Here is a 24870-nt window from a genome sequence, read left to right on the forward strand (position 1 = left end):
ACACATAGTGCATGCACACACACACACACACACACACACACACACATTTCAAAGAGGCACCAGCGTCTTCCAAATGGAGAGAAAACAATTGTCCTACCTTTTTAAAAATTCCATGTACTCGGTGTGCTTGATGAGTCCTGTCCTCATCATTATTGTTTGAAAACATTGTCGATCGATGGCCCAGAGTTTCACGTTTACAAGAGCTAGAGGAAGAAAAAACAAAGCAATCAGGGGAAAAATAATTAGAGAATTTCACTTGTGAGCAGCACCCTGTAAAAGAGATCAGTCTTTTGTGAGAGATATAGAAAGCATTAACCGTTTGCACACATTTAAAATCAGAGGACTAAGCTGTCCTGTTTCATTAAAGTCAGTTAAACTGCAGCAACATGTGGTTCCTGGTTTTCTATCTAATATTATTAACTACCAAGAAGCTTCCTATTGCCGTTATGCCCCCGTCCATCCATCCAAAAGCACACAGTAAAGACTGTTCACGGAGGAAATAGCATAAGGTAAAAAAGAGGCTCCCAGGAAATTCTCCCTGGTAATACCCACAAGATTATTAATGATCCACATAACCCTATTTTAATTATTAAAAAGTACAAACAAAATAATTAACTTCCACTTTGACGAATTCTACATAATTGAAATAATAATTATCCAGCAATTTCTACACAATGCTTGTTTAACAAATTGTAACTTGTGCAATAACCATGCAGAAGTTTTATTAGGTTTTTTTGAATTTTAATTTCTCTCTTACATCTTCTATCTTTGACAATGTACAATTAAACGTTGAGGCTGAATACCACAGAAACATTAACGTCCATGATTGATAGACAAGATTCAGAACAAAATGATGGCAATGCAACAATTTATCAAGGTAAACTTATGAAGAAAAAGATGAGCATATTGGGGGCTGGAGAGACCAGCAGTTAGAATCTCTAGTATCATCTAGGGGACCCAGGTTTGAGTCTCAGCACCCACGTGGCAGCTCACAACCATCTGTAATTGCATTTCAGGACATCAAATGTCCTCCACTGGCCTCACAGGTACTAGATAAGCATGTTGTGCACAGATATCCATGTATACCATATATCCATACACATGAAATTTTAAAAAGTTAAAAGATAAGCTTTATCAAAATCTTGGTAGATGAACCTGTGTAGTATGTGATATGTTTATTATGGTCTCTACCTTTATGCATATCTTAATATTTTCGTAATGGAAAAAGGATGTTAGCATGTGTGTTGATGCAATGTGATAAAAAATATCTTCTACAGTCTGAGAGATTGGAACTTTTTCTGGACCTCATAGCTAGAGTTCAGAAGATACCTTGAGGTCACCTAAGACTGCTGTCCTCCTGTGTTCTCAGTCTGTTTGTCCAATCCATTTTTAAGAGAACAATGTAACAATCAACCTTACTTGCCTTGGAATTTTCATATACTCAACTTCTACAATTTAAGCCAATGCATAGCTGTAATCTTAAATTATGTGCTTGTGTATGCCCTCGACCCAGAATAAGGCATGTGTATCATTTGCTGAAAGCAGCAAATACAGAGATAGAACACAATCTTCTAAAATGAATATCCACCATGAATGTTGAATGCAACTAGATTCAGATATTGCTTGACAAGCGGTGCTGTTTTTAGTACTGATTGTTATGTGGTCAGTTGAGATCAGTTGGAACCAGAGACTTAATCACTGTAAAAACTCTGCTAGAGAGAATGCAGGGTATGCTATTCCTTCCACAGGTGATGGTTTCTGTGCTAGTCAATAAACACAGAGTGAAGCCCTTTGTTAGGGACAGAGACACAAAGACAGAAGACACAGACATACACAGACAGAACACAGACACGCAGACAAAACAGACAAACACAGACAGACAGCCTTCAGACCGGTACTGACTCAGATTCATACGACAGACAGGTGGAGGATAAAATACGGGCGAACATGAAGTAAATAATTCAAATCTGAACTTGATATTGGATAAATAATTTCAAGAGGAAGAGTGTTTTATTTCTTTCTTTAGTGTCACACTGGAGTGCATTTTTTGAGTTAATCACTAATGTGCTTAATCCACTCAAGCCTGAGAACTTTAAAAGGAAGGAAGGACCATATACTATACTTGAAAATATAGGAGGTGCCCTAAAACCAGGTGATGGTGGCACGCACTTTTAATCCCAGAGTTCAGGAGGCAGAGGCAGGTGGATCTCTGTGAGTTCGAGCCCAGTCTTTTCTATAGAATGAGTTCCAGGAGAAGTAAAAAACTACACAGTAAAACCCTGTCTCAAAATAATCAAAGCATAAATAACAATGATAATAATAATAAAATATAGGCGATATAACAGCAGACGGTACTTAGTGAAACTACTGGGTGGAGCCACGAGACAATTAGCTCAAGTGAACATAGTTAAAGTAAGAGTTGGGTTAGGAGGGCAGAAATGTCGTCATCATAGTTAGCATACACATGGGCCTTGAGAGGATGGGACAGGGGCAACACGAAAGGAACAGGAGAGAACGAAGATAAATGGGATGGTAGACTAAAGCAAACTCAACTCTAGAATTTTACCTTTCTTTGCAAATCTCTTTGAGGCTAAGAACTGGAATGTGGTTTCTTTCTTGAGTAGTTTGTCAGTGGTGAAAAACATTCAGTAAAGCAGTTTTCAGACACACATTAGTTGATGGCTAGAAACAGGATGACTGAGTGAAGATCAGGGTGGATGCATCCTAAAGCCATAGCTCTGGAGGAAGAAAAGGGTTAATATCTCCACCCTCTGAGCATATATATTAGTTTAGGAGAGCCCCAAGTCAAATGGTCTACAGACCAGCAAGGGTACCAATAAATGAGAGCTCATATAGAATCTGTAGGACATTGTAGTAAGATGACGAAAGCTCTGGTAAGGAAAACCTTTCTAGTAATTCACAGTGTTCAGAGTTTCAGACAAGAAGTGGCGCATTTAGTGAGGCCACAAGCAGCTCAGGAATCAAGAAAGAATATTGCTGACTACGGCAGCAATAAGACTAAGAGCAAAGGCCTGGAGATTTGGGCATGTGTGGAGCGTATGTGTATATCCTGGTGTGTATCTCTGTATGGAAGGGTGTCTGTGTGTATCTGTGTGGCCATGTGTCTACCTGTATCATTGTATTTGTTCCTATGTGACTATATGACTGAGGGACATATGTGATCACATGTGACTAACATTGCATTTATCTCATATATATATATGTTTCATGCTTCCTTCAACAAATGTATATGTTCTTCTAGAGACAACATGTCCTTGTTTCTTTCTATTTCTCAGTAGAAAGAGGCTTTCATTGATAAGCATTAGACATATAATCTTCCAAGGGAGAAAAACAAGAACTTGTCCTACCCAGCTGTAATGCTCACAGATATCAACAACTGAATGGCAAGATAGCCCATACTTCTTGATAAATAAAATTTACATACATGAAGTTCACCTCAAAAATCCTCACTTTAGAGTATAAGCCTCTATTATTTCACATGTTATAATCAAGTCTCCAAACTGAAATGATTCAGATTTCACTATCTATCTATCTATCTATATATATATATCTATATATCTATATCTATATATATCTATCTATCTATATATATATATATTTAATGACTTCTAAAAATGAGCTTACATAATTCAACGATTTGCTTACTTGGGCTACTAAAATGTCCCTAAGTGAAATTTCATTTCAGACAATATTGCTTCATGATAATGAACATGGGTTGATGAAACAGAAAATTTATCCATGACCTTGAGCAACATGCCAAAGCCTTTCTGCACTTTAAGCCACAGCATGTTAGTGATATTGGCATTTTACAGGTAGGTAAGCATGACCTGTGTTAACATTAAAAATGCCATTTCAGAGCTGTGATTAACATCTTGCTTAAGTTGCCTGCAGGGATGGAAGTCTGTTGCTCCCTTAAAGAGACCGTTAAAAGAAATCTTTCATTTATCTTTGATTTTTAAGTGTCTTCTTTATCTCTACAGGGAATCATCTCTGCATGAGTAGAATACCTGAGACTATCATGATGACGGCTGGAGCTAAACTGTGACAACACAAGCTATTGTCACTGCCACAAACTAAGGACAAGACTCTATAAAGTCTAAAGGACAACAGGCAGAGATCAAGAAACCATCTTTCTTTGCACTGGAGCATACTTCTAAAAGTCTCGCCTGAAGCACACTGTGTTCTCACACTAAAGCCACATTTGTTGAAGGGGAAACACACTCTGAGATTTCTAAGCATACAAGTGGAATGGATGTCTTCAAGACAGGGAGCAACTAACTGGCTGTCCCTTACAGAAAACCACAATTCCAGAGGACATAGGCATAAGATTGTGCTAGTCTAAAATCACAAATCGGGATTTAGCTTAACTTCTAGTGAGGAATTCACCTGCTGCCCAACTGGAAGAATACAGAGAAAGCATCTATGATGCATACAAGGCCCTACCATACTCAAATATTTATTCAGCCTATTTTTATATCATACCAATATGGCAGATGCTGATGCTAGATATGGAAGAAAAAAAAATTCACAGCCCTGTCTTCAATTTAGGATCTACAACACAGGCTAACAAACTGCCATCTGCGGCAAGGCTAGCCAGTGGTTTATTTATCATAGTCTGCTAGAAAAGAATGGATTTTACATTTTTACACAGTAGAAAATTTTTAAATAGAAGCATATTTTACAACACATGAAAATTATCTGAAATAAATTTCAATATCCGTAAAATTCTTCTTGGTACCCAGACATGCCTGTTCATTTACACATTGTTTCTGGATGAATTGAGTAACTGTGACAGAGACCATATGGAACCCAAAGCCTAAAATATTTCCCATCAGAGGCCCTTTTCAGAAAACACCTCCTGAATCCTAGTCTAGTAGACATGAAAAATTAAGAGCTAAGGTAAGTTTCCAGGATTGTAAATACTCAGGAAAGCAACACATTCTTCCTAAGGGTGGGGATGGGGCAGTAAGAAGACCTGACTGAAGGGAGGTTTAATGAAGTGATCCTCAAAGTCATGGTTCTTTGCTGCGTGTTATAGACAGAATGTGTTTTTGCCCCAACTTCATTACTTGAAGACAAAGTGGTATTAGGAGATTGGGCCTGTAGAAGTTGATTATGTTTAGATGAGGTCAGAGAGAGGGTGCTTAAGCAAGAACATCAGTGGCCTAATAGGAGGAAATGCAGGCAGACCAGTCTCTCTCTGCACACTTGGACCAAGTGTCCGTGTGAGGAAGGGGTGATGTAGGAGGGTCTTCTATCTATCTGTTGCTTTCATTGGTTAATTAATAAAGAAAACTGCTTGGCCTGATAGGTCAGAACATAGGTAGGCAGGGAAGACAGAACACAATTGTGGGAGGAAGAAAGCAGAGTCAGGCAGACACCATGAAGCTCCAGCCCGAGATGGACATAGGTTAGCATCTTCCAGGTAAGCCATGACCCCATGGTGATACACAGATTACTAGATATGGGTTAAAGCAAGATGTGAGAGTTAGCCAAGAAGAGGCTAGAACTAATGGGCCAGGCAGTGTTTAAATGAATATAGTTTCCATGTAATTATTTCAGGTATAAGCTAGCCAGGTGGCTGGGAGCCAGGCGGCGGGAACACAGCCTGCTGCTCCTTTTACAAGGACCCTCATGTTACAAAGGGGCCATAACCACAGCATGCTGGTGCCCTGGGCTAGAACTTCAGATCAGGAAGACACATGCCTACGGTATTTGTTCTAACTGCCTGAATGAGGAAAACTATGGGCATTATCATAGAACCATAAAGAATATGGAACTCAGAAAATGGGTTTTTATTATTATTTTCTGCATGTTAGAGGAGATTACACCTAGGGTCTCACACATTAGGCATGTACCCCACAGTGGGCCTATATCCCTAATAGAATTCACAGGATTCTTAAATGTGAGAGGGACACAGCACACTTTTATTTTTACTACCCTATAGCTGAAATGTAGCCTGTTTCTAATCTTTAAGTGCGAGCAACACACCTCACCAACAGAAACCACGGCTATTTTTATATCATGCTAACATTTGATAGCATTCTTAAACATGATGTATACTCAAGATGATTTTCAAATTATGGGAGTTGTTTGTCTTATTTTTAGACAGCTGTTTTATTCCAGTTCATTGCTATTTTTCACCAGCTTCAATACAAATGGATTCATTTTCCAGTGATCCTTGATTAATGCTTTTAAAAGCATGGGGGTCTAGATGCTCCATCATATTGTTTCTATTGGTCAGTGAGACTCTATAAGAGCAATGAAATAACCATTTCCTTATGAAAGACTTCTCTGTGCCCTGAAATGGTACAAACCAAGAATTACTCAAATATATTATAAATTTAAATATGCAAACATAAATGTGGTATATAAGCAATGTCTTCCTCTATTTTTATACTTTATTGCAAAGACACCACATGTCCTCCTGCTAGAGGACAACCGACTTTCAGTTCACACAATGTTTTAGCGTCTTTCTCCATTAGTTAAATTTTCTGCAAGGATTAAAAAGAGATCTATTTTCTCAAGTGTCCTGGTTAAGTTTTTGTCAACTTGAAACAAGTTAGAGCCATCTGAGAAGAGGAACCACAATTGATAAAATGCCTCTATCAGAATGGCCTGTGAGAAAGTCTGGGGAGCATTTTCTTGATTAATGATTGAGGCTGGAGGACCCAGTACAATGGGGCAGTGCCACCCTGGGCATTTGGTCCTGGGCGGGAGAAAGGAGCTTAGGCAAACCACAAAGAAGCCAGTTGGCAGTGCCCTCCCTGGCCTCTGCTTCCACTCCTGCCTCCAGGTTTCTGCCTGGAGACTCTGCCCTGACTTTCTGTCATGGTGGACTATAAGCTGTAAAACGAAATAAACCCCTTTCTCTCCAGATTGCTTTTGGTCATGTCATTTATCACAGGCAACAAAAAGCAAAACTGAGCAAGACAGTCATTTCTCAGTGAATCATCTCAGTAGCTAGGACCCACATAAAATGCTTGTTGACCTATAAGAATCACAAGGAAAGAATCCTTAGCTATACTTTTACTTCTCTTTCAACACTGAAGAACAACAACTCCTGCCGTTAGAGGCCCAAAGAATTCTAGAAGTTTCCTGCTGCTGCCCTTCACTTCATGCTGAAATTGTCTCTGAACATTCAAATACTTAGTGTGACAGATTCGGGGGCTTGGAAGAGACCTCGAGGGACTCCGTGGAACTCACAACTGCTTCTCAACATTGTAAGGGCATATGTTTTCCTCAAGCTAAATTTCAACTGCCAAATGTTCTGAGACAAATGTTTCATAATTAGAAAAGACCATTTGCTGGAGACCATGCAGCTGAACACACCAATCACCACTGTGCAAATCGCTTCCCTGCTAATTCGAAGAACATGCTGGAAACTTTCTTCTTAGGAGTTATATTTTTAACGACTAAATGATTAGATATGTTGATGCTAATTTATTTGTTATGTGAGAGGGGAATTATAAAACGGATACTGCTGATAAAGATCATCATTAGTGCATATTTAGCAGGAGAAAGTTCGCTGTGAATGCTACTGTGATAGTCAGCATTCAAACGGACGCGGTGTATTGCACCGACCAGAAATAAAGCAAGGAGAGATAGTCCCGCTCTTTCCATTCAACTCTGTCTTACTTCACACCGTGCGCAGTAACACTAACTGCCCAGATCACAAACACAATAATTAAAACACTCAGTAAAGGCCAAGCAGTGACTTTTGAAAACAGAAAAATAATTTTTTTAAATTGGACTTTATATTTAAAAGTTAAGGACACTTGAAAGACCAAATGTATAATGATATATTTTAAAGATTTGATGATATAACAATAATCATTACATAAGTTATTTCTATGAGAACATCCATTAAACACATAGGTGTTTAATAATTTATTAAAATATTTAATAATTGCTGCAGTGCAATGTCCTTACCTACTTTCTATTAATATGAAAATTGAATCTCATGAAAGCTAATTTATTGCTCAGACCACATATATTATAAAGACTCAGTTTTCTTCTTCTTCTTCTTCTTCTTCTTCTTCTTCTTCTTCTTCTTCTTCTTCTTCTTTTTCTTTTTTTATAGAGTTTCTCTATAGCTTTGGTGCCTGTCCTGTAATTAGCTCTGTAGACAAGAATGGCCTTGAACTCACAGAGGTCTGCCTGCCTCTGCCTCCTGAGTGCTGGGATTAAAGGCGTGCACCACCACTACACTAAGACTCAGTTTTCTTCTAACACCAAAGTTCAGCTGTTTTATAAATATGTGCTTCTTAAACTCTACTACAATTTATCTATTCCTTCAATTTATCTATTCCTATTAATGACCAATTCATCTTTATTAAATGCTCAAAAATCACAAAACAATTAAAATGGAATATAATTTTGATGAAGTAGTTGAGGTAAGAATTTCTTTAACTCACATAAGTTCAAGTAACCTGTGAATTTCACAGTTTCAATGCAATAGGAGGCATCAATGGTGTTTGAGACTTCCTGACAACATCTCTGGGCATCTGGAATGCCCTTTCTGATGAGTGGAGCCACCAAAACCTCCTTCTGTGTGGAAGGAACCTTTTGTGTATGTTCAGAAAGCCTTGCCCTTCTTTCCACCGACTTGTATTTCATGCAGAGTAACTCAACAGGATTAAAAAAATTCATTTTTAAAGTCACAGCAATGCAAACTGTCCTGATTCTAACTACGGCAGTTACCCATGGCAGCTGGAATGGATGTAGACAGAAGTTCAAGGCAATCAGTCATTTTAACTTGCACAGATTCTAACTCTGTCTCACTGCTTTTTGACTAAATCCCATAAACACCAAGACATAAATATATTCTGATGACTAACAAGTATGAGAATGTAGAATAAGATGCAGGGAATTCCTGAGGGGTCCTGCTCTTTCCTCCTCTCACAGGCCTTGCTCACAGCACTGCACTGTGCCACTTTCTAGAAAATGAGCCAAACTTATATTACTTTAGTAATACTCTTCCATAAAATAAAACTGCTGCTCTTGGAAGGCAGGCAATTCTTTGAATTCGAGGCCAGTCTGGTCTACAGAGCAAGTTCCAGGACAGCCAGGGCTACACAGAGCTTGTTTAAAAAATATGTTACATACACACACCTTAGATAGATAGATAGATAGATAGATAGATAGATAGATAGATAGATAGATATAAAATTAGCAATATGTATATTGTAAATTGAGGCTTAGAAATAGCCAGCAGAAATATTAATGGAAATTAACAAAAATAATAAAAGTGAATAGATAAGCCTTAGGTCAACTGTGCCAACCCTGCATTGTGGCAAAGGTCAGGTACATTAGGCAAAAGAGCAGGAAAGAAAGCAGAAGTCATTTCTGGAGAATACATGAATTTCTGTTTAACATGGCTACAGCTTAGGAAACAGCAGTGAAAAGGGGATTTAATAATAGATGTGTGAAGTCTAAAATACCAATTCCATTGTGAAAACGCTAAATATAAGTGTTACATTAAGCTATTAAATTGCATTATCTCATTGTGAAGTGCTTATGAGACACAGGGAAGTTAAAAGCCACCTCATTTTAAGGAAATGAAGCTCCCTGCTTCTCAGAATTTGTCCAGGAGCTCCGTATTTTACTTTCTGGAATACTAAATATATTCATTACTACATTTTATCTGAATTTCAAGATAGAACTAGCCTGGGTTAGAGAGAGACCCCATCTCAAAAAAAAAAAAAAAAAATGAACAAACAAAAAACAAATGAGATCCAGGCATTGCTCTCCATTATCGTGTTAATGCTACAAGCTTTTCTCTTAACCTTTCCTCTTCATTTACATACTCGGTTCTTTTACCGCTCCATTCCAAGTTCACAGTCTTAATTGTTCCATGTCAGGTTAAATTTGAAACAATCATCAGATAATGTCTCGTGAATTAAGAGTCATTCTTTTCCCTGATTTATCAAAGATGGAATTGAGATCAGTTGTAAGAGTTGAAAGGGTTGGCAATTAAGACTTAATTTAAAGACAGAGACAGAATATAGCAATAGCTGAAACAGGCTAAGAAGATTCTCAGGTACAAAATGTTCACATTGGCAATTTTTCTAATATTAAAAAAGATGTAACTGAATCATATAAAGAACTGATTTGGATCAGCTTAAAAGAGGGACTGAACCATAAAATTTTGCATGGGCCAATGGAGCAAAGATGTGGAGGATGAACTGTAGGCCTGGATGTGTTTTAAAGATAACTAGTTTGTGGCAACATTCCTCTTTGGGAAGTGTCATGTCAAAAAATGAGAAGTTCAGATGTCTAGTTTTTTACCTTCTTTCCGACTGCTACCAGAAAGGGTTTAGATCTTTCCTGGACATGCTAGCGTTATGCTGAGAGCAATGCGAAGGTTTCATATTTTTCAGTGCAGAGTCAGAACTTCTTTTCAAGTGGGATCTTTGACCCAGAAGACTGCGAGCTACAGAAGTAAAAGCCAAAAAGGAAAGCTAAAAGAAATTAGAGAAGAAAGAACCTGATGATTGGTCAGCTCCAGGGGCTGCCGCAGGTGCATCTCTGCAGGTATAATGGCCAACGGGGATTAAAAACCCATTAGACAGGCAGCAAGAGCAAGAGGAAAGACTGTCAAGGAAGCAGAAGAGGGTAAGCTGGCTTCCAGGGCAGCATTAGCACCTGTTTCAAGCGCAGAATAAGGCACCATATATAAATGAAACCATGAAGGCTTTAGCTCCTGCTAGAAACCCTGAGCTGGCAACTAAAGTGCTATGCTGGCCTTAAACTCTCTCTGTAACCAAAGATGATCCCCAGTGCTGCTCCCTCCCTTTGCATCTGCCTCCTGAGTGTGGGGATGACTGGTGAGCATCAGCACTACACCAGATTGACATGGTGCTGGGGCGTGAACTCCGGACCTAGACTACCTCCTTGGTAGTCTAGCACTCTGTCAACTGAAATGCGTTCCCAGTCCCCAGACTGGATATTAAAGATTCATCTATAGCAAAAAGGACGAGGAGGAAATGGAAAAGGAAAATAGTATCACCTGGAAAAGGGTGATGCTACACGCTTACTAAAAGTGGTAGATCCGTGATTTGCCTGATGGAGTTGAAAGAAACAAAGGTAGGAAGCGGAATGCTATAATCTGAGACAATAATCTTAAACTGGGCAAATGTGGGCATTTTGCTTTCATCTTACAAGAGTGTGCAGTTCTCAGGAATTATAAGACCATTTCACTAATGGTCTCTTACAGGAAATAAAAAAAAATGCCGTAATAAACCAAATGGAACTATTCTTAACAATGAGTTTTGAAATAGTAGATAACATGAAAATATAGTCCAGTCATCAGTGGTCTTTAATATGAACATATAGTATACTGTATTTAGCTAAATTAGATCATCTATAGGGTGGTGACAATGAATTTTAATGGACGTGGAAAAGAACAGTTCACAGATTTGCTTCACTGACCCAGTAGAGAAAAGAAGCATTCTGATAAAGGGCATCCAGGTTTATGCCGGCTGTGAGGCTAACAGAGAAAAAAATTAAGATAAAGAATGAATGACTATGTGATATTAAGGTACAAAGGTCAAAGCACCACCTTATAGCAGTATGGACGACTTTGAGGGCAAGAAATGTGACTTCATCTTTTAGTTCTACCTTCTGACACTCAATAAAAGGCCAATAAATACCAAATAACTCATACATATCCTTGCCTGGTGTTCTAAGGTATAACTGCCTCTCTACTTTTCATCTCAGAGGAGCTCTTAATATTATAAACAGCCCCATTTAATTTAATTGATGTCAAAGCCCAGGAAAGAAGTAGAATAAAAAAAATTAAATAGGTAGTTTGTGATTCTTTAAGAGAGGACAACGGAGGCTGGGGAGCTACTGACTTTAATGAGATCTATGTTCAATGAGCTTTCAACACATAGGCGGGTCCATTTCACAGCGGCAAGTCTCCAAATGCATCATATTCAGGTCATAAATCAAAAACTTCAGTGTATGTCTTGCTACTGAGGTGGATTGGCTGGCAGCCCCTTGTGGTGACGTGATTTCCTAAGCACTGGCATATTTCAAATATTGCGCCTAATTCAAAAACATCAGCACATATTTGGTAAATGCCATTGCACATCTGTGCGTGACAACAGATTTCATCTTGAATCTCATTAAGGGAATGGTCACTGTATCTGTAAGTCTCTTTTGTCAGTTGGCGTGGCCCCGTCCCTAAACACTACACCAAGGTGTCAATTGCATGTGTTTACATATTTGCTGAAATTGAAGTAAGCATGTTCAGAAAAGTCAGACCAAGAAATTTTCCTTACATATTAAACTGTGCGACTTTAAATCAGAAAGGTTTTAAAATTTATACCCTCAAGCAAAGATGTACCCATTCATAGTTATTCCTTATGTCATAATGCTTCCCTTTCTGGGAATGGTGTGTTTATGCTAGAGGCTGTGTTTCTGACAAATCCTTGATTAATCGTATTTCTTGAAGGAGACAATGAAGCACTAAGATTACATATCTATCAGTCACATAGTGTAACCCACCTTTGGAGCCCACTGTGGACATGCTGTGGAAGTGTTTATATTATTATTTTATATTTCTGTATTCCTTCAGTTCACTGTCACTTTAAGGCAAGAGTCAACAACCATAATTTATGAAACTTTTGGTTCCTCACATAAATATGAACTCCAGGGTCCTGTCTGGTCCATTATGGAAAGACCTATCAAAACAAGCAGAGGTAGTCCTATTTGGCTCCTCGTTTCTAGGCATGAGAAGACTCAGAAATTAAAAGGGTCCTTTGCACTCATCCTTTCTTTAGCAAATTAAGTGTAATTTGATTTTAAAATATGCAATTTGCTCTCCAGCAGAATTCCAGAAATAACACCAAGAAAAGGAACTCCTTGAACATCTTCCCTGGCAGATGACATCAAGAAATGTCCACTAAGCTGAACTGATTCACATTTTCAAATCCGCTGTTGGCACAGCATGGGAATGCCATTTTCCTTCTTGTGATTTTTTTTTTCATTTGAGAAATTCATTGTGTTGCAAAGAAAATTGATCATTCAACAACAATTAGAAAAAATGAGCTTGGTCGACATGAATAGGGAGGGTGGTTGTGTTATTATGCAAGATAGGAACTAATAGTTTTTATTTTTATACAGATGAAAGATTTGGGATCATCCAGATTTTACAAGAAGATCACGGATGGGTTCAGAAGGAAAAATACTCTGGAAGATTTTAGAAACAAGACTTGCTGTTTAAATACATTAAATATACTTTTTTCCTTGCACCTGAGCATCATTTTTACACAAGGGCAGCAACTGTGAACAGCCTTCTGAGTGAGGCTAAGCAAGTACTAGCCAGCTGCCCAGTGACTAACTTGCCCAACCACATGGACCAAAAGCCCACCTTCTTCCCCGCATTCACTTCCCTCACATTCCTGCTGCAACTCAACGTGTTTCCCCCCAAGCCCCCATCTCACCTCATGACTTAGGAACCTCTGAAGGTTCGCTGTAGATTACTACAACATCCTAACAGCATGTTCTAAACACTGTGGGGTATTTGCTAGGTAAAAGCAGGAGGTAGAATTTTATTATTCTTAGCCAGACTTTCATACACTAAGATTTTAATAAAAACTATTTTTGGTCAACCTAGTTGTGCCTTTATCAAATGATGAACAAAAAGCCAGGTATACACAAAATGGTACACATCTTTAATCTCAGTACTCGGGAGAAAGAGGCAGGTGTATCTCTGTGAGTTTGAGGCCAGCCTGGTCCACATAACGAGTTACAGAGTAGGCAGAGTTATATAATGAGAATATGTTTCAGAAAAAGAAAGGAAGGAGGGAAAGAAGGAAGGAAGAGAAGGGAGGAAGAGAGAGGAAGGGAGGAGGGAAAACCAAGCCTTATCTCTGTTTCTTCATAACATATAATGATAGACATTTACTGAAATAGATGAAGACTTGGGTATTTAAACTCTGAAGAGTGACTTCTGAATTTTTAACCCCGGCTACCACTCTGGCCTTCAAGAGAGTTTTGCCGAGCCTGGCAGCATCTTCTCCTGCATTCTCCGTGTCCCAGGGCTACAACATGACTTTGATCCTTCCTGAGTGACCAATTAAGGGATACTCCCCTTTAGTATATACAATAATTATGGTCTCTATATAAAGTCCCAGAGGAGCTCCAAATAACATATAGATTGCTAATTTGAGTATAATCATGGCTTGAATTCACATATGTATAATACTTTAAATTTACATTTAAAATATTTTAAAATTAAACTGAAGCATTTAGGTTATTTGATTGAAATATTATAGTTTTCAGATATATGGTTCACATACTTAGAAATAACATGGATATTTTAAAAATCAAGTTATGACTGGATAACTGACTGTATGAGAACAAACTTTCCAGGTAGAAGCACCATGGAACAATAGTCTTGTACCCTGTAAAGATTTGTTACTTTTATTGATTTAATAAAATGCTGGTTGGCCAGTAGCTAGGCAGGAAACATAGGTGGGGTGACCAGAATAGGAGAATTTTGGGGAAGAGGAAAGGTTCAGTCTGAGGTTGTCACCCAGACCCAGAGGAAGCAAGATGAGAATGCCTCACTGATAAAAGGAACTAACCCATGAGACTAACACAAACAAGAATTATGGATTAATTTAAGATGTAAGAGTTAGTTAATAAGAAGCCTGAACTAATAGGCCAATCAGTTTATAATTATCATAGACCTCTGTTTCTTTGGGAATGAATGGTTGTAGAACCAGGCGCAACAGCAGCCTCCATCAACATGGAAGAGCCACCAAAATGGCCAAGTTCCTAATGGCACTGAAGTAATTTTGGAAATGAGAAATTTTATTTTCTCCTTTCTTTGAGCTTCATCTACATAATAAAGAAACTTGATTTTGCTCAGGGTCATGAGCTCCTCAGTGTAGAAGCAATAATCTTACCATCCTAGATTGTACTACTATAAAATTTGATGTCACCAAGCCAACAATTTAAGTACCTTTTACCCACTAACAAAACATTGACAAGAACTCACCTCTGCTGACTTCACAAATATTTCTCATGACATTCTAATATACATCTCTAATTATTTCTCCATACATACATTCATCCTGTTGATAATATTTAATACCAATTTATAAGAATTTCAAATCTGTTTTCTTAAGCATAACCAAAATTGTGAATATGGCACACCATGGGAGAGGGAGAAGACACAGCCCAAGGTCCATAACTCATGCTACCCACAAGCTACGGCCCAATAATCACGACGGTACAAGTAGAGTTGTCATCTAAAAATGATAATTATTAGTCTCTTATTGGCTGAATAAGTAACAAAAAATGAAACAATGTATGTTCCCTTATCTGTACTATATCCTCATAATTTCTGGCTTTTGGGTACTTAAAGATGGCAGGAGTGGACCATAATTTTCAAAGACAAACATGTACTGAACAGAAATGACAGTTTGTCAGGAGCCATAAAAATCATGTCTGAAAGGAAGATGGTCACCAGCAATGGCCTCAGTCCTTCTTGGCATTTTGTCACTTCCTAGTCAAAGTAAAAACTTGAAATCTTTATTGTAAATCAACCATACAATAAGCTGACAGTGAATTGTTACAACTGCATTTAATTATGAGGCAAGGGATATTTTTATATTCAAACTTTACTATTTTGATTTGCTTTCAGTAGCTATTAGGTTTCAATGGTTGGTGCCTTTAATGTATTTTTATTGTCTTACTTTTATAACTCTGAAGTAAAAAATAGGATGAACAAAGCCATTCACACTCAGTCCCCATATTGGCATAGGGAAAGACTTATGGAAAAAACACTTTTGGGAATGTGGAAAAGAATACACTTATACAGGAAAACACCCATCCTTTTTTGCCCACTTCTGGGGTGGCTTTAGCACTCACCTATCTCTTGGAAGGCTAATGAAAAGCACTAGGGATAATTGAAAAGATTTCTGGCTAAAAATTTTGTGTTTAAAAAAGTGTTTTCATATAAAGATAATAATTATAATTTTGTAGCCTAAAGGCTAATAGTTTTAGAGTAACCTGAATTCTGGAAAATTAGAAGAGCATTTGTCTTAGTCGTGATCCCCACACTAGCTGCACTCCTGATACACATAAGTGTTTTTCCTTCAGCAACATAGTTGGTCTTTCAATATTAACAGGGAAAGATAAAAAAGCAAGGCCCCAAATTACATATTTGCTTAAAACTATGACTTCTTGCTGGGCGATGGTGGCGCACGCCTTTAATCCCAGCATTCGGGAGGCAGAGACAGGCGGATCTCTGTAAGTTTGAGACCAGCCTGGTCTACAGAGCTAGTTCCAGGACAGGCTCCAAAGCCACAGAGAAACCCTGTCTCGAAAAAACAAAAAAAAAAACAAAACAAAAAAAAAAAAAAAAGACTTCTTTGGCTTTTAACAACAACAAAAAAAATCAATGTATCTTTTATTCACAACCCAAAAGCGTAGCAAGATATTAAGTACAGAAAGTATCTCAAGTCTAAAGGCCTGTAGAATACCCAAGGGTCAGTAGGCAGGAACCTACCTGGTTCTCAGCAGAGGCTGGGAGTCTCAGCCCTCACCTGCACTGGAAAGAGAAATCACCTTGAACAGACTCCCTTCACTGCCCTGGATGCTCCCCCAGAAAGAAAGGGGCTCCACAGATGCCAAGAGTCACGCCTTAGGAAACTATAAAAGCCCAGATCTTTTGTCTTCAAATTCCCACCACAAATGCCATGTTTATAGGCAAGTGACAGAAAATTATGACGCCAACAGGAGATTTTTGACCTTCTAAAGAAGTCTCACTCTGTCCTGGAACTCGCTGGTGTGACCCAGATTGTTTTCAGCCCCACAGCATCTTCCTCCAGCAGCCTTCTAAGTGCTGGGATCATAGGTGTGAGCGACCACCCCCACCTTAGACCTATTTTTAAATTAATAGCAATATAATTGATGCTAATGAAGCTGTGCAGTAATAGCTTGCCTTGGAAAACAGCTCCTTACTTCATCGATGAAGGAAGTTCAATACTGTAATCATACCGTCAGAAGAATGCCTAGGTAAAACATACAGACTAAAAAAGAAATGACTTGCCAGATTTAAGAAGGCAAACATCTCTCTGCAACTCATTACAAGTGGTGGGGTACATCTCTCTGCAACTCATTACAAATGGTGGGGTACAGTCACTGTTCAATCAGGCTGCTCCAATAACTCGCGAAGTGACAATCATTTTAAGACTTAACGTCATATGTAAAATACGCTGGCACTGATTTTGGAGAAAAGAAGAATTCACACGTATTCTAGTTTCCCTGGAAACATCCCAAGGTAAAATGACTCATTCTTCCTGACAGGTTAAGTTGTTATGTTTGAAACTTTGAAAGTGATGACGAACCTATGCTCCCAGTTGAACAGCAAAAGAGGCATATCAGCCACGGCTGAAGAGCAGGCGGGAGAGTCACGCAGGCATCTGAGTGCAAGTATTTGGGGTGGGGACATTCTGTGACCAATTTTCAAGAAAACCACTCCTCTGCAGCAGAGACACGGGGCGTTACAGGCAGAGGAAGGGAAAGAGTTGAAGGGTACAGCCCTGCGTGCACACATACACTTCATCTTTCCTAGAAAACAGCTCAGAGCCTCTCGGAGCAGTCAGGGGACCAAAGGCTGTGGAGATGGGGCAGGCAGAGGCCCGTCAAAGACAAGCTCAGCCAGGACGGGGAGGGGGCGGGGGTTACACATTAGACAACCAAAGGATGGTCTTTCAAGGCAGCACCCACATGGAGTGAATTGTCAACAGTGATGGAGAAAGAGTTAGCCAAGCTGACAGAGAATTAAGCAGCAGAGCCAGTGCTTTCCAAAGGGTTACACACTTTACAAGGTGCTGCCATGAACCTATGTTTAGGACTGAAGCTTTTCCATGAAACTTGGGCTTACACGGGACATTGGAAAAATATATGTAAGCTATCTCATTCATGAAAAAAAAAGGTACTATCTTTTCATGAAAATTCTATGATGAAGCATAATTAATAATAATTAAATACTGTGCTATTTTGAAAGACCTAAGAGAGTGGTTCCCAAATGTTAGAGGGCACCAAGATCTCTAAGAGGATTTTTCAAACACCGATTACAAGCTCTCATCCCCCAACAGGTCTTGGTTCAGAACCCAAAATTTATACACCTAAGAAATTCCCAGGGAATTCCGATAGCTACTGATTCAGAGGCCATATTTAAGAGCCACCTGTCCTTGGAAAAGTAAACAACATGTATGTTTTTATAGCTTGGGTCCCTAACTGGTCCACAAGAACAAGACCCCAGAGATCAGCTTGGATTTGCACTTCTGCCTTTTAACATATTCAAACACTGAAGGGAATTACGAGGCAGTTTAATTGAAATAGAACACTTGCTTTTTTGTAAACTGCTTATAAATACATTCCTGCCTATAAAGCACTGACTTAGAGCCCTATCTACGCATGTGTGTAAACAAACCATCTGGTAATCCTTTTCCAATAGAGATTCTGTAAGGCTGCAGTAAAGATGTGACCTTTATAACTAACTCCAGAGGATGATCATGATCATGTCGTCCATCTAAGGACCATGGGCAGCAAAGTCTTACTTTTGTATAGAATGAAGTGATGTAACTCAGGAGTCAATTAAACACTCCAGTCATGCCACCTGGATGCAAAACCAAGCTCTGTCACTGAGCAGCTGTGTGACTTGGGCCAAGTCACCTAACCTCCCTGTGGTTACAATATCTGTAAAATTAATAACACTTTCTACTGACTTACAAGGATTAAACAGGCTAACACATGGAAGCCCAGAGAAATATCAATATATACGACCTGTGTCTACAGAGGAAGGGAGCTGTCCTGCCTGCAATAACCTCATTGTGCTCATTTTAATGTATTATTTACAAGGGATTTACATTAAGCGGGCAAAGGTTTTTATGAGATTAAATATTTGATTACAGAGAATTCTCCATCTGTCTGTCTTTTGGTGTTATTTTTCACACTTCTTAAAGGCATCCAGAAAATAAACAGCTTCGTGTCTTTGGATTTCACTGGGTTTGTTTTTCCGTCTGAGGTAGAACTAAACTAAGCGTGGAGGCGGTCGGGTGCTGGAGTAGAGCAGAGGGGTATATTCCTCACGTCTTCTCACTGTGACCCACTGTGACCAGATGCTTACAGGGTGAGTCAAGGAAGGAAAAGCTTGTTTTTCTGGGCTTTGTTTTCTTTTTGGCCCGTTGTTTGAGGGTGCAGTCCATCATGACGGGCAAGGCATAGTGCCCATAGTTAAAGGCTGTGGCATAGGGAACATGAGACTTCTTGCTTAAGTCTTTGCAAACCAAGAGGCATAGACGGCAAAGTAAATGGGTCCGGGCTGTAAACCTCAAGACTCATCCCTCCACCACTCCACTTCCTTCATTCAGGCCCAACCTCCTAAAAGTTCCACAGCATCCCTAAAGAGCAAAACATGCTGAGGACTACATATGCAAGCAGAGAACCCTGTGGGGAAGAGACATTTTCTGTATAAGAATGAGAAACAAAATGACAAACATTTTTCCCAACTCTGCACACATAATTAGTAATGGATGTGGGTATTGCTCATCTTCATGATTTTCTTGTATATGGAGTTGAAACAATGTCTAACTTCTTCCAAGAAAGCATCTTTACTGGCACTGGCCCTTACAAAGATAGGGACAGACTCTCTCTGCCTGTTTTCCTTGATACTCAACCAGAAGGCAATGCTAATAACGGTGTGACTACTTGATTATTTAGAGTCTATATATTAGCCTACTTTCTCATGAGGACCTTTGTCTGAGAGAGCTAAATATTTATAGAGTGGAGAAAACAATAATTTTCCATCAACAATATAGAGTATTTTGCTTCCCAAACTGTCCTTTTGTGATGATGCACTGTGCAGCGGCTGTCTGCTTCCAAACGTCAGCCTAGAGAGATTGCTTTCGCGTAACTGTCAACATTTTATTGAAAAGGTAATCTGGGATAATTGTAGAGGCTTGAAACTGCACCTGCTATAATTTTGCTCCAGACTTTGGGAAAACAGCTCCCCTTAAACAATAGCATAGCTGAAAAGCTTTGTAATCGATAGTTGTGGTTTTTTTTCACACCCACGGCACTCATATTTGAGATCATGAATACAAACACACATGCAGGTTCCCTGAGACAGTTGGTGACTGAAACAACTGAGATGTGGTTCTTACAAGAGAAAAGTATGGCAAAAAAGAAAGCATTTTGAATTTTAGTGACAAGCATTATATACAGAGAACACAGTACTTAAAAATATCTTAAATGCTGCTCCATCCTACAAAACATTTCTTCCCATCAGAAGCCAGGCTTAGCTCTTCATAATACATACCAAATGCCTTGAAAGTGTCTTAGAATCTTAAATCCTGTTCATTTTAGGACGATAACAGCTTTTTCAAAAGCTATCCATTTCTACTTGTCCCCTATAACCATTGTATGTGATGGTGCCTCTTTTATATGAACAAGGAAGGAAAAGAGATCTTCTACCTAATTCACTAATTGAAGGACAGCCATTTTGTAAACAGCCACAGATACATTAATTTAGCTTCCCAGCTTTATTAGAAGGAAATGCCCCATCATCCACAATTTGTAGTCTTTAGTAAAAACCAATGTCTAGCATCAAAATGATTTAGAGAAGTAAAAATGAGACTACTAATGAAGCCTTATCCTAGAGAAATCTGAAAACAAAACAAAGCAAACAAAACAAAATTTGGCATACAAGACATGATTAAAAGTTGCTTATAATTGTTACAGACTTACGCATTTCTTAGCATCTAAAGATGGCTAGCTGTATAATGCTTGCATGAGCACAAATGTGAAACTATGTAGATTAATGATGTATATATGTAGGCATTTGTTAAAGAAACCCCCTTATCAGATGAGTCACCTCGAACATGACTATTATAAATATCATTTCCTACAGAGCTGGACATAAGCAGATTGCCTTTACAAATTAATGAAGGCAATAAGTTTTCCATATTTTGCTTAGTTTGACATTGTAAATGTCTCAGTTGTAAGAGTAAAGAGTAGAAGTCTTTGCCACATCCATAGATAAAATTTAATAAACAAATAAATGTAATACTTTTTGTTTTGATTTGGCTTTGGGTTTTTTGTTTTTTCTGGTTTTGGAGTCAGGGTTTTCTTTGTAGTCCAGGTGTTATAGACCAGGCTGGTCTCAAACTCACAGAGAACTGCCTACCTCTGCCTTCTGAACGCTGGGATTAAAGACATGTGCCACCACCATCCAGTTCAAAATACAGTTTTAAAGATTGTATGCAACTAATTGTTTCATAAGCAAATTTCTGAAAATAAATGGTTACAATGAGAGGTAACTGCAGCGTAAATTCTCATCTGTAAAATGGCACTAAATAATCTGCCACATTCGTCTCAGTTTTATGAGAAAATAAGTACAAAATACTTGGGAACCTATTACGTGCAATAAAACACTAAGTGAACAAACCACTTGGTCGGCAGTCAAGAACTTACATAGCACAAGGCATCGACTTTGCACAGAGCTCCTGTCTTCTTTTTCTGGCATTGCAGAACACTTCCAAAGGTAGGTCACTACCTATATCCTCAACAAAGAACCGCAGAAAGATACGTGACTGGCCCAGAGTCTCACTTGGAACCATTGCTCAAATTTACCCTAACTTATTGACAGATCTTTGCATGTTAATTTGAAACCTAATAGAAAAAAAAATGCCAGCCCTTGGGATAAGCCCCTGTGGGTATTCAGAAAGAAATTGGATGACTGGAAGAGGGAAAATTCACACTAAGGCTCAAATTCCTATGTGAGACACACAAAGCTCAGTGATGTAGAAAGTCCTTCTGTATATGTGTTGCTATTATTGGTTAATGAATTTTAAGAAACCGGCTTGGCCTGATAGGGTAGAACAGAGTGAGGTGGGGAAAACTAAACTGAATGCTGGGAGAAAGGAGGCAGAGCCAGAGAGAAGCCATGGAGCTGCTGCTGGAGAAAGATGCACTGAAACTTTGCTGGTAGTCCATGACCTCATGGTGATGCACAGATTAATAGAAATGGTTTAAATTAAGATGTAAAAATTAGCCAATAAGAAGTTAGAGCTAATAGGCCAAGCAGTGATTTAATTAATATAGTTTCTGTGTGTGATTATTTTGGGTCTGAGTTGCCGGGTGGCCGAGAAACAAACAAGCAGCTTCCTTATAACAGCTCAGCTCACACTCCACTTAGCCCAAGGGTCAAACAAAGTACAAATTACTGCTCACTTCAAAGCTGTTTTAAGAGTTGAATGTATTACCTGGAAAAGCCTACCTATATTACAGAATGTGAGTAAACCTAAGATTAGCGCTTGTTTCTATTCAATAAAGCAGACTGAGCCAAACTCAAAATAAGAAATGTAGACAAATCAACTAGTCTTCAATAAGGAAACATAAAAGCTTGGCTCACTTTGGTCCCAGCCCCTTTCTCCAAATAAGATCTTGGATGGAGAAGGATTTCGAAGCCCAAAGAAGTGAGTTGTTCCCTGGGCAACTCAACTCTCAGACAAGGAACAAAACAAAATGAGAAACTAAAACATCAAAACCAGTGACCAGGAAAGGAGCAGGTCAGGCAAACCACAATCATGCAGAGTCCCTGGGGGTTCTTTATAAGCAGTCAGAATGCAAAGCCAGGTGTCAAACAGAACAGCGCTCTGTAAACCCTACAGGCAACACACTGGGACCTCTGCCAAGCAACACTGAAGGCCAATGGCAGCATGAGACTCAGAGGGAGCGGCTTCTCTTCAGGCGTCTCTGTTTATGCTGGGGAGAAGGCCAGTAAAGGTTATACAGAACAGCTAATGATATTGCATGCTTGGGGTGAATGACCCACTTTTGATGTAACAGATACACATTGTGCCGTAATGTGAAATGATCTTCAGAGTTAGATATACCTGGGTCCGTATGCTAAATTAGTTACATGCCTTTATAGTGGAGTCATGTAACTTAGAGCTTAAAGTCTGGCTCTCTGTAGTGTCTCGTAGGTATGTATAAATGTAAACTGATTTGCATAGTGAAGGAGACGGACTGGCTATTACATACTGCTGCACAAAAGAATGACCAAAGACAGCAAAGACTACTTCAAAACTAAGGTTGCCACATTGTTTCAGTCAAACACCAAAGTACATGAGGAATTCTTGTGAGGACTCTCCTCCAAAGGGGCCCTAGCGTGCGTACCCAGAATCTTGTCACTTGAGTAGTTCTTTAGTTCTTTTATGGAACAATGGACTATCTGGTTAAAAGCGTGAACATCTGGCGATCCTAACTTCTGCTTACAGCCCTATTTTCTCATTCTTCAACATCATTTTAAATTACTCCAAACATAACTTTTCTCCTACCAACAGGAAAATACCAATCTTTCCATATTTATTTGAGCAAGTTTGAACTTGGCAGAGATTATCAGCCTATCTCTAACAGAAGAGATTATTATTAAGTAATATATTATTATTATTATTAAGTAAAATATAATGGCAGTCTCCTCCAAAGCATTAGTGTTGACTTACTGAATTGAAATCGTTACTATCTCAAAAACAAAGAATGGAAGAGCTTGCTTATTTTGATTCTCCTGGGATAAGAGGGAAATTCCCACACATGTGGTAAGTCTAATTTTATATTGTTATTGCTGATTCTATAATATCCCCCAACGTCCCTTGTGTTAAACCTAGTCATCAGCCCACAGCATTACTAGGAGTATATGTAGAGTTTCTGGGATGGGTATGGTTGGGCTGACTTCAGGTCCCTCTGGCTGTGCCCTTGAAGAGGATGACAGGCTCCCCATCACGTCTCTATTTTCAGCATCCGAGGCGTGTGGTTGGCAGCATTGCTCTGCCTCATGCTCCTTGCCATGAAGTCCCTCCCACCTTACCACAGGCACAGAGGAGTTGAGTTATTTGATCACGGACTATAACCCCCAAATAGTAAGCCAAAAAAATTTCCTTTTGTGGTACACATGCTAGACAAGGATTTTAACCACTAAGTGCATCTCCAATGCTAAAATGAGCATTTTCTTTTTAAAAATTGATAAACTCGGGTGTGCACTACAGACCTGGAAAGCTGTCTAAAGCAAATAAAGAAACAAACAAAAAACCCATCACTCTACCATGCAATTTTGATGAAATGAAAAATCAAACACAAATCAAGCCAGCCAGATGGCTCAGTGGGTAAAAGTGACTGCTGCCAAGCCTGATGACCCGAGTTCAGTCCCTGGAACCCACATAGTGAAAAGAGAGAATGGATTCTCACGAGTTGACTTCTGAGCTCTACACACACACAGAGAGCGAGAGCAAGAGGGAGGGAGGGAGGGAGGGAGGGAGGGAGGGAGGGAGGGAGAGAGAGGGGGAGAGGGAGAGGGAGAGAGAGAGAGAGAGAGACTCACAAGCCACAACAAAGGCTCACCTCCCCCTAAGTCACAAAATAAACAAATGAGTACTTTAAAATTGTTTAAAATTAAGCACAATTCCTCTTTTAAATTTCATCTCTTTAATAAATAATTGTTTTTCTACCCAATGCAAAGTTAAAATAAGCTGAACGAGACACACTTAGATTCAGAATGGCATCCTCTGCATTCTGTAATCTTAGAAGCATGCATCCAGCAGCAAGGATGGGCAGTATCTCCAGGCAACCTGACAACCAGCCGGCACTGAATAGTTAGAGCACCCAGAACATGAAGAAACACACCAAGGAACTTGGAAGGAAAAAAAAAAAACTGTTCAGGAAAAGTGCTACTAAAACATGGATTTCTTTTTTTTTAAATTTATTTATTTATTTATTTATTTATTTATTTATTTATTTATTAAAGATTTCTGTCTCTTCCCCACC

General features: G+C 39.0%; 1 protein-coding gene across 2 annotated transcripts in view; it reads right to left on the minus strand.

The window, feature by feature from the left end:
• Prkg1 (protein kinase cGMP-dependent 1) overlaps positions 1-24870 on the minus strand; it is a 1099611-nt gene that overhangs the window by 370586 nt on the left and 704155 nt on the right. For both annotated transcript variants that reach the window (XM_050158354.1, XM_050158348.1), the window contains exon 4: positions 98-203. In XM_050158354.1, the coding sequence (XP_050014311.1) occupies positions 98-203 (106 nt within the window). The remainder of the gene's footprint in view (positions 1-97; positions 204-24870) is intronic.

The sequence above is a fragment of the Alexandromys fortis genome, unplaced genomic scaffold, assembly GCF_014885135.2.
Source record: "Alexandromys fortis isolate MF-2015 unplaced genomic scaffold, M_Fortis_MF-2015_v1.1 scaffold_10, whole genome shotgun sequence".
NCBI lineage: Eukaryota > Metazoa > Chordata > Mammalia > Rodentia > Cricetidae > Alexandromys > Alexandromys fortis.